This window comes from Chenopodium quinoa, unplaced genomic scaffold (assembly GCF_001683475.1).
Source record: "Chenopodium quinoa cultivar QQ74 unplaced genomic scaffold, ASM168347v1, whole genome shotgun sequence".
Taxonomy (NCBI): domain Eukaryota; kingdom Viridiplantae; phylum Streptophyta; class Magnoliopsida; order Caryophyllales; family Amaranthaceae; genus Chenopodium; species Chenopodium quinoa.
The window spans coordinates 1184864-1196638 of NW_018742914.1; the positions used below are offsets into that span (position 1 = coordinate 1184864).

The 11775-nt window shown below is 33.8% G+C and overlaps 1 protein-coding gene across 1 annotated transcript; it reads left to right on the forward strand.

Annotated features, from left to right (window-relative positions):
- Positions 1–3928: 3928 nt before the first annotated feature.
- Positions 3929–9458, forward strand: LOC110727829 (F-box protein At5g62510-like). The gene is made up of 3 exons (XM_021907395.1): positions 3929–4850; positions 6013–7366; positions 8635–9458. Exons 2-3 carry the CDS (start codon positions 6089–6091, stop codon positions 8677–8679), a joined length of 1323 nt encoding a protein of 440 aa, XP_021763087.1. The 5' UTR covers positions 3929–4850; positions 6013–6088; the 3' UTR covers positions 8680–9458.
- The last annotated feature ends 2317 nt before the right edge of the window (positions 9459–11775 follow it).

The window sequence follows — 11775 nt, forward strand, 5'->3', positions numbered from 1 at the left end:
AATAATATTAAAAACTAATATTTAATAATAATAATAATAAATAATAAATATTTAATAATAATATTATTATTAAAAATTAATATTTTATACAATAATATTATTAAAATTAATATTTAACAATAATAATAATAAATAATTAATATTTAATAATTATAATATTATTAATAATAATTAACAATAATACTAGTAATAATAATTATTAATAATCGATTTTTTATAATAAAAATTTATATTTAAAGATAATAACTAATATTTAAAGATAATATAATTATAAATTTTTAATAATAAAAATAATAATTAAACAAAATTTAATAATAATAATTGTTATAATAATTAATATTAAATAATAATATTTAATGATTATATTAATAATGCGATAAAGTAGTAGTAGTAGTAGTAGGTGGTAGTAGTAGTAGTATTGAAGAATATAAAATTGTAAAATATAAAAATAGTTGAGAGAATTGGAGGAGAGAGCATATGAAATTAATAAAATATTATTTATGTTGGGTCTTTTAGTTGAGAGAATTGAATTAAATATTGTAAAAGCTTTTTAAATAAGGAAATGGAGCAAGTATTTAAAAACGGCCGCAAATGAAAAATGGAGCAACTATTTAAAAACAGAGGGAGTACGATGTGTTTGGGTACTAAAATGGTCATATCCATTTTAGTCAAGGGTAATTCTACCCATATAAGCCCAAAGGGCATAAAAAGGCCTAAAAGGCTCCAATTAAGCCAAATGCACTAATATGACCCATAATGACTCATATGTGTACTACTAGGATTCACCAATACCCACCATGTACTACTATAAACACCCCCTGGGGGGGTAGGAGGGCAATGGTAAGGGGAGGTCATTCTTACACTAAGATGATCAATCTTCTCTACTCTCTCTCCCTTAAAACTCCTCTCAAAATATGCATTGTTTGGCATCTAACTTGTTTGTCGGAGGCTCCGCCTCGGGGTTCATTTTGCAGGCCCATTCAAGGCCCAAAATCCGAGGTCCTCAAGCACCCCTTCGAGGCCCGGCCCGGTTATTCCATTTTTTTCCCGAAACATCATGTATTTGGTTCAACGGCCCATCTTGTGTGCGACCGGCCACATCGTGTGGCCACTTAAAGTAACCCCGACCCTATAACATTGATTAAATTACCCTTAATAGTGATTAAGTAACCTTTATAACACTGACTGAGTAACTCAATAACAATGACGAAGTAACCCCTTTAACACTGACCAATTAACCCCCATTACACTAGCGAAGTACCCCTATAGTGGTTGGTTAAACGATGTGGCCAGCCACATATAAGACTTTGTGAACTCCAATCCTGGAATGAAATTTCATCTCCTTAAAATGGGGTCGTTTGGTTGGATCATTTAGAATAGATTGAAATGGAGTTAGAATCCATTCTGTCTATTTTTTTGTTTGGTTGAGTTTTTTAGTAATGGAATCTCACACCCAAGAGATACCAACTCTACCCCATGCCCATGGAATCCCATACCCACCTCCCCCTAAGATTCACAATCCATTCTATTAATAAAGAATACAATCTATTACAACATTAAACCAAACAACTTTAGGGTAGTATGGGTTTTAGAATCCATACCTCTCTAGTTATGAGGTTTCATTCCAATATAATGAACCAAACACCCCCGTATAACAATATTTGATATCTTTTTTTTTTTTTTGGTGTTTAGAGAGCCCACAAGAGCGGGAGTGAGAATTGATTCCAAGATCTCCTGAAACCGTATTTGATACCTAAGGGAATGAAATGAGTCAAACCCACCTCCCTCCAAGAATTCCAAATCCCATACCTTATAAGTTTGAGGTATGAGTTTAAAATTCATACTTTTGACAACCAAACATATGATATGAGTTTTAATCATTCTAAACCTTTCCTCAAAAAAAAAATAAAAATAAATAAATAAATAAAAAATTCATTCAAAACCTATAATTCATACCTCCCGTTAAAAAAAAAGGAAAAATTGGCCGCAACAACACCAACTATGACAAATGTTCGTGTAGCAGCACAACCTTTTGAGGGTGCACTCAACATCACAAACTATGCACTTGGGTGCACATAACAACATAAATGACATTGGCAAAATTTAGATTTTTTTTTATAGTGAAATCTTAAATATTTTTAATGCTTCTTTGTTTAAATATATTTTGTTTAATTCTATTCTAATTAATTTTTTATCTCACCTAATTAAGTAACCAGTAAATTATTATTTCAAAAAGTTTGCCATTATTTTCTATAGTTTGTTTCTTCATTACTTTTTTTTTAAATTTTTTTTTAAATTTTTTTTAATCTCATGTGATGATTGAATTTGTTTCTCTTCCATTATAATTTTTTTCCCTTTAATTTATTCTTTCTCAACCTCCACATTTTAAGTGTTGTACATCAAAAACAAGAAAATCAATTTGGCATATTCTAAAATCCAATTCTAAAATTATTTTTTGAATTAAGTATTTAAAATCATTTTGTGGGTTTGGTATTAGAAAGTTACCTATGTATCCTGAAATCTTATAGATTAAAGGTATTCAAATGATTTTTTTTTTTTTTAATTTAATCAATTTACTATTTAACTAAGTGGAAAGGGAAAGGAAACTAAGGCAATCATGTGATGAGATCGATATCTAATATATAATTGCAGAGTCGTTTTTACAACTTCTCACCACAACACTCTAATTCTTGAATGGAGCAATTCTATGCATTCTATTTTTTTTTTTGGATAACTTCCTCTTCGACTCCCACTACTTTAACCATATCACTAATCACTTCCACAGTTGCACTTCTCTTTTTTTATTTATTTATTTTTTTTAAAAAAAACATATAACATTATAACTACTTCCACATAATTCCTTTTACATATACATACGACATACGTATATTCCGTGTGTTAGCATGAGTACACAGTTCATTTATCAACAATTTACTATAGCACTCAAAATCCCCAACATTTCACTTTTTTTTTTTTAAAAAAAAACACTACGTACTAACATTGAGTGATTTCCCTCAATATAGTTGGATTAAAAATTATTTCCCATGATACATTAGTTTAAAAATAAATTTCCAAGGTACCGTCCAAGTAGGAGCAGTGCTTAGTTCAGCTTAGAACCACTAATACCGTTGGCGGTTTTATAAATAAAACCGCTAATGACATTAGCGGTTTTTTATTTTTTTTTAAAAAAAAAATACAAAGAGACCTGTTGTTACAAAAAGCAGGTCTCTTTGTTCTTAGTATTATGAAAAGGGCACACACACCCAAGTAAAGCGGGTTTGTACCTGTTATTTCAAAATGAGGTCTCTTTTTGCACATATATAGTGTTCAATGCATTTAAAGAGGGAAAGAGACCAATTACTAATAAAAGGTGGTCTCTTTTAAAAACCGCTAATACGACTAGCTTTTGTTACATGGATGGTATTTGGGGAATTTATTTTCAAAACGACGTATAAAGGGAATTTGTTTTCATTTTTACATTTTTGTGGGAAATCATTCATTAACATTTCACTTTGTTTTACGCGTATTATTTTTTGGTACGTAGTATAATATATGTTTTGCATTAGCATGAGTATATAGTTCCTTTATCAACAATTCACTATAGTACTCTAAATCCCCAAGACTCTTGCACCTTTCTCTTTATCTAATGAAATTGTCTCCGTATCAGCTACCAGGAAGGGTTTCCTATTTTGACTTTTAGATTTCCCCTACCCCGTCATCCGACTTTGATGGACGACGTGTTCAATGCCAAGCCAAATTTGCTCTCAGTTGCTAAATTTACGAAAGATCATTTTGTAAGTTTCACACCTTAATGCAAGCACTAAGCAAGGTGGGAATATAGGCCGATACGTCTCCAGCTTGTGTTTCAATGACGGGTAAGGCGGTCAAGCTACCGGCACCTGTCTGGTCCGATCGTTTAGCGGCTCTTTCTAAGAGACGGGAATCAACTATATGCCTTTTTTTAGGAACTACCCTCCAAACAATTTTCACTTCTCTATTCATCAAAAAAAAAAAATGTACAACACGTTTTTGCGCAACTGGCCTCACCGAATAACTACTTGCAACAGAACAAAGTATGTAACTCCTAGAGCAAGACACTAACCCATATCACACTAATCGAATAACCCCTATAACACTGTGTGGCCACCGACATAAAAGAGTAAGACCTTGTTTTTTAAGCTTCTAAGCAAAGAAGAGAATATCATATTTCAGCAGAGCAGAACAAGTGCCAGCAAATTATTAATACTCAGTAGAACAGAGCTAAGCAGGGTTGAACAGAGCCGACCAGTCCAAAATCGACCATATATATCCTGTGCATTTTGTACGGATACACGGATACACTCTAGTTATAAAAAGTAATTGGAGAAGCGAACAAAAGGCACAATTGCTTTTGAAGGAATTCACTTAATAAATTGTTGGAGGTTAAGAAATACTTAAATGAAAAAAAATAAATGGAAGACTTAAATAAAAAAAATAAATGAAAAAAAAATAAGTGGAGGTTAACCAACTTCTAAAATACAAAAAAATGGTTTAAAAAAAAATACAAACAAATCATACTTATATTCTACGAACCAAATAACCCAATACTTTTTAAACAGGTTTACTTAAAATCCACCCTCTCCTATAATTAGACAATAATACAAAGACCCGCCCATTTATTTATTAGACGGATCTAACCCGTATTATAATTGTGGCGGTTCATTGCTTTTAAAAGGCATACAACCCTACCTCTCTCAGAGTCTAAGTCAGTTTTAGCTTTCAGTTATTTATTGAACCGCGCACTCAACGTTCTCCATTGAAGTTCTCCGTTGAATCTAATTCTTGTACCCCCCATTGAAGCAGCTTCTAAGGTAAGTTGTTTATTGTTGTTATCATCATATCAATTTCACAATCTAGGGTTTATTTTTGATCTAATTTAATTTAATTTAATTATCAGTGCTTTAAGTTTGGGGTTCTTAAATCTCAACTATTGGTTCTAAAGTCTTAGATTACGAAACGATCATAACCAAAAGAATAGAAAATTATGAGCCTAATATGATTATTGAATCAAATACCCCTAAAATTATGTATTTTTCGAGATAATTGAGTATGAAATTAGATCTCTTTTCCCCTCTTGCCCTGCAGAAGCATTGATCTCTATAATTTGGTTAGTGTTGTTAATTAAAATTTTATTAGTGTTAGTGTTGTTTCTTATTGATTTCAATTGCTGGGTGAATTTGATTTCTCCCAAAGCTCACATCTTTGGCTCAAACACACTATTTTGGAAAGAAGTGATGAGTTCAATTTATTGGTAAAGAATTCAGCTTTGGGAGTTTGGGTAAAAAATTTTGTAGCTTTGATCGAAAAACTACTGTATAATTGTTTTCCAAGCCAAAAGATTTGATCTTTATGGATCTTTCTTTGATATTTTTGACATGCTATTTAGAGTACTATACATATTGTATGGTTTGTATCAATATATCTCTGTCAACTTTCATGTTTATGACCAATGATTGCTTATGCATGTTAACTTTCATGTCATGACTATAATGCATGCCAACTCTTTCCGAGTATTGAGGATCATTTTGTTATTCCTTTAGATTAGTCTATTAATTGATTCTTTCGTTTCAAGTTGTCACTGAACTCTAGGCTAATTGTAGTTGTTAGTGAATGAGTGTGAATAGGATAGAGAGGAAGTCAGGCATGTGATGAGGTGAGGGGAGAGAGATGGCAGTCTAATAAGTAAAGAAACAATTTTTGCCACCCTAACCGGAGTTTGCTCACAAAATTTGGAACAGAGGAAGTATTATGTGTCCTAATTACTTACTCGTATTTAGTAAAGACATGCTTATTGTATAACTTTCCTATCTCATTATCCGTTGCAAACAGTCATATATGTCAATCTTTTAGATATGTTTATAAATGACACCGTGCTTAAGCTTCACTGTTTCGGTTAATTCTATACAATATGCATACGTTTTTCAGTTTGTAATGTGTCCTAGTAAGTAGTAACGTGTACTCCTTAACCTACAGGTGCTTTTTGAAAAAAAGTAAGTTTAAAATCTCAAGGGATTGAAGAGTATAAAGTTAGTTGTTGGTGTCTTAGAGGATGGTTAATCAAGAAAAGAACTTTGGGCTTTTATGCGAGGATTTGTTGGTTAACATTTTCTGCAGACTCCATGTGAAAGATCTTCTGAAGTGCAAGTGTGTGTCAAAAGAATGGCTGACAGTAGTCTCCCAAGTTTGTATTCCCATGTTGTCAGCTAAGGATCCTCCTGTTTCTGGAGTTTATTATCGTGCTATTCGAGATCGTGGCTTGCCTTATGTAACAACAACCTGTCCTCAAGACAAAAAAAAATATTTGCAGCACCTGGTGGCCTATAGTGATTCTATTCATTATGTTGACAGCGCTCCTCTGGAACCACACTTCATGCCTTTTTCCAGCGCCAGAAGCTATTCAGATGAAAAAGCTGATTCATATGGAATGTCACTTTCAAGTTTATTGCCATTTGATCATCGTGGTGCCAATTTCTTGGACTGTTGTAATGGCTTAGTTTTGTTTGTTCAACGTCCTAAACCCCTGTTTTACGTGTGTAATCCTGTAATAGGACAATGCGTGTCTGTCCCTCCACCTCCTCCTTCAATCCAGTTGTCGTCCCTCTACGCATCATTAGCTTTTGACCCTTCCGAGTCCATTCACTACAGAGTGGTCATTTCATCTCTTAGCAACCAGCCACAGTGTATCCATTTATTTGATTCCCAAACTGGAGAGTGGAAGTCGTACGAGGTGAAAATAGAGCTGCCTCCTTTTGCTGAGTGTTTTAAGTTGCTCAGGCACTCTATTTACTTGAGAGGTGTAGTGCATAGATTATCCATGTATGGTGTGATAATATCCTTTGACCTCAAATGTATGAAAGCCTGTGTAATTAATTGCCCAAGTCAGAAAAGTCCTCCTGCACATCCAACAGATGAAAAAGATCAACCTCCGCCAGGATGTATTGGGGTGTCAAATGGATCTCTCTGTTATGTCAGGAATGAAGATGGGTATGTGTGTGTGTGGTTGCTTGACAATCCCAATGACTCCAGTGAATGGAGTTTGAAGCATAAGATTTTCTTGCAATACCTTTGGAAGTATGCGCGAAAAAATGACTGGTCTTCGCGTTATGTCTGGTTGCGATGTTGTTCTTTTCATCCTACCTCTGACATCTTATTTATGGGTTCTGCAAGTTCAATCTTTATGTATCATATCGGAAGTGATCTCTTTGAAGCAGTGCGGTATTTAAACTTTTTTGAATCGCATTGTGGGGACTTTTTCCCTCTCTTTTTGCACAAAAATGTATTTGTCACGTTGAAGGACTGGTCCAGAGGTATTACCAACGTTATCGATGTAAGTATTCACTACTTCATTTGATTTGTTATGGCTTATCTCCCAATTTTCTACAAATCTGCAGTGAGTTTAATTAATTAATTCTAGGCTTATCGTACATGCCTTTTTTTTGTTATATTCTGATTCATGATTGATTCTTTTCTGTTTTGGGTTGCTGCTTCATCACTGTCCATATTCTTCATGGTGTAGATTTTATCTTATTAAAGGTCTTATTTCCTCTGACACATAATATATTTCATGTAGCTGTGACACGTTATGGGTTGAATGTTGTCGCTAGTAGGATGCATCTGTCTAATTTTTGTCTGTAATGTCCAGAAAACAAAGTTGTATCAGAGTGTTTATGCTCATTATTTTACATGTAGGACTGTTAGTTTTTTGAAAGCATACAGATGGTGTTGGCCTTGTGTTTCTTCTTTATTTTGTATGGTATGGGAGTGCATCACAAATTGTGTGACATCAGGCATGTCGGTGGTGCAATATTATATTTTGTATGCTTGCATATGCTGTCATTCTGGTTTCTTTTCCTCAATAATTATCTTAGAGGATGTAATAGAACCGATATTGTCATTTTTAGGAGTGAAATGAACTCATGTTGTTGTGTCAAATGTGAAGAACATTGTCACACAGCTGAAGAGGGTCTTTAACTGTCTTGTGTAAAGTTGCTTCGTCTGCACATTACTCTTCTTGAGACTTTTTAGTGGTCATACAGTTGACTCATATGTAACAAACATTGAGCATCCTTGTTTACGTGCATTGTGAATGAATTTGAGCATTCCATGATTTGTAAGACATACAGAAAATCATTAAATGTAATTGCTTGTTGTGTTCTTGATTGTTTGATATTATTTCTGAGGCGCTGTTATCAGATGTAAATCAAACTCTTGCCATTATTTTTGCTATTTGTAGAACTGAAAGGCCTGAAACTGGGTGAACTGTGTGTTTGTCTTTCCTAAACTAAAATCCAGTTTACAACTTGACTTGACATTTGCCTTCTCACCCACAAAATTTTGGTCCACCTCTGAACTCCCTGACCCGGAAATTGAGCCGCCATGTCTCTTGCTTGGACTGCACATACTCGTTTGATACTCTATTCGTTAGTCTTAGAGTCAAACTAATACTACGTATGTTTATTTTCCTCTCATATAATATATATAAAACCTTCTACTGCATTTTATTTTCATTTACTGTTACTAAACCAAGTGAACTTTTGTTTTGTTGTGTGCTTATGTCTGTTTTGCTAATGTTATCTTCTTGATTATGATGGACAGAACTATGAAGACATACATGACCGTTGGTGTTACACAGATCAGTGATCATTTATTGAAGCAAAAAAAGAATAAAAATGAGATGAAGCTTATGGTTTGTTTCAGTTTGTCTGCCACAGGCGATTTACTAGTGTTTTGGCATTGCTTTAGATTCAACAATAATGTTTGACATGAAATGTGTTTCTTCTTGTAGAAGTCTTCTATCTCAGTTTTGATGAATATTATTTGGAAGCTCATGAGCTCTTTATTACTTGATAGTATTTTGATTGACCTTGACCTCTTCATGGTTGGTATTCAAGAGAAGAATAATAGTGGGGACGTGGGGTAACTGGGGTGAAAACCTCTAATTTGTTTTGAATACATCCAGTACCTACAGTGGGCATAGCAAGTTCATGACTACCTTCAAACTTGAGAGAGTGACACAGTTCAGTTTGGAATAAGGAGCGGCTTCTGCTGTTCATAGTGAGGGTGCAGGCAAAAGTACCATCTCGGTTTCAATCACCAACTTGGAGGCACCATCTATGCTCAATTTCAACGAGCTTAAGTCTCTTGCAGACACTATCTATGCTCAATTTTAGCTATGATAGTGTCAGAGGCCTAGCTTGGTTTTAGTGGAATGGTGGCAAAGCTTAGATTCTTATTTCAGTACCTGAATGTTACTTGATCTTGAGGTGGTTGAGGAGATTGTGTCTTGAATAAGAATGAAAGACTTTAACCATACTTGCTGCTACAAGATTTCATTTATTAATTATATTTTAAAAAAAAATCCCGTGTTTATGTGTTCTTTTTCAATGAGTTAGTTGTATGCATTGTAAATTTGTAAGCCATCGCTGTAGTTTTTCATATTAGATTGCTCTTTATTCACTACTCCGTATCTATGTTACTCGGACTCTTTATTCACTACTCCGTATTATATAAGGGAGGGAGGGTGGGGTGTTGGTGGTGGTTGGGTGTCAACATGAGATTACACCTACTCTTACTAATCTTTCTTCACATTCTATTTCAATAAGGTTACCTAAATCCCTTAATAAAAAATAAGTAGTGTTTCTGTAGATTAACATTCCACAATCCACATAAATCATAGCACACAAATGTTGTGTTACAAACAAGTTATGTACAGAATATTACTTTAGTATAATTGAACGTTGAATTCCACCGTTGGAGGCTTTATTATGTACAAAAGTTGTGAATTTAAAAATTGTGACTAGTGGAGTGTTGACTTTATATTGTGAATTTGAATAGGAGTATGGTTGTTTAAAATTGTTATTTTGTAAAAAAAGAAAAAATGATGTATTGTCATGTCTGCTTCAAACTTTTAAACCAAGGATTGTGCATTATGTATTTCCACTCTTTCTTTTTCTTGTCATCTTTTTTCCACTTTTATTGTTTTCAGTTTTCACTATTCACTAGCAATTGTGCAAACTTGTTCATTGTTTAGGAATAGGAGTTTTTCCTTACATATTTTAAAATATATACTTCGCCGACTCTAAAATAAATTCTTGGTTGGATGAGGATTGTCTCACAAATAAGTCAAAGTAGTAATTGTTACGAGTACATGAATATGACCTGAAGTGAATTTGATCCGAATGAGTTATTTGTCATCTTTACTCACAAATGATAGTGAGATTTAAATGGGGGTCCAAGGTGATCACTTGGTACTATTTGAAAAGGATAGTGAATTTGTAATATGTGTGTCATAACTAGAAATGTAATTGGAGTGAGTTAGTACATGGAGTCGCACATGAAATGTTTGATGTAAAGGTTTGTCTTTTTTTATCAACGCGTTTGATTATTAGCATGTTAATTACTCATACAAGTTTATATCACACAAGATAGAACGACGTCTTGTGTGTGTCATGACTAGAAATGTAAATGGAGTGAGTTTGGACATGGAGTCTCACGTGAAAATGTATGCTGTAAAGGTTGTTTTTTTTAACGTGTTTGATTATTAGCATGTTAATTACTCTTTTAATCAACAGTTGCAAGTCAAAGCAGTTTATCGACGTTATCAGATCCTTGTGCTACATTTGATGTTGTTATAGTCTTGTTACTTTGTATTTAGTGATATGGCATATTGTAGAATATATACTATGAATTAATTTGCTGTTCTTATTCGTATTGCTGTAATATGACAGAGCTCAATGAGAAGACAGATTCAATGCTGAAACAAATAGAGAAAGATTCAGATTCCTTTTCACAGCGTGCAGAGATTACAAGAAAAGGCCGGAGTTTATCAGCATGGTGGAGGACTTTTATCGAGCTCACAGATCACTAGCTTAACGATAGATCTACTTAAGAGTGATCGTGGTGCTCGTGCTAGGTCCCCCTTGAAAAGTTCACTCTCTACCAAAGGGGAATACGAATACGTGCTTGACTCTGCTACTAACTCAGTTAAATCTTTTGATAGCTTTGCTGAGGCGGCGTACAGTTCTGAGGGCTCTGCATGGATGATCTCAGGGAGGAGAGTAAGCTGCTTAAGAAGTCAATCGTTGACATTTCCCCCAAGAAAAAGAATGCTGACTACTAAATATTCAAGGGTGTTAATCTCGGCAAATTGTTCAACTTATCTTCGAGCAGCCAAGTTAGTGTTGTACCTCTGAAGTAAACTGACATCGTTTGAACATATTAGCACATTTAGAACATAGTTTTGTTCCAGCAGGCATAGGATTGATCTGAATCGAGATTGAGGATAAGGATTATGGTACTAGATTGTATAATATGTTACTGTAGGGTACATATGTTCGAATATTGTCAGATTGTAAAATTGCAGCTTGTATTCATCTATCTTTATATAATAATATGGTATATTTTTGGCAACAATGATTAAGGTTCTAGGGGATGTAAGATAGTTATATTTATTTCTTTTCAATGTAAGGTATGGAGGTAATAAAAACCAATAATTACTTTGTTTCATGAAACCATGCTCTTTTAGTGTCAATAATCATTTTGTTGCAATAAATTTGGATCGGAGGAAGTACTTGATTGTTATTGTAACAATAATGTTGAAAAGAAGGTTGTTTTACTTGGCTGCTATTAACTACTGCAATTTTGCTGTATGCTTATTTTTATAGGCGCTCATATATCCATTCCTTTCTCATTGTTTCCTTTTCTTCATGACATCTCTTTCTCCTGCTTTTATTTCTA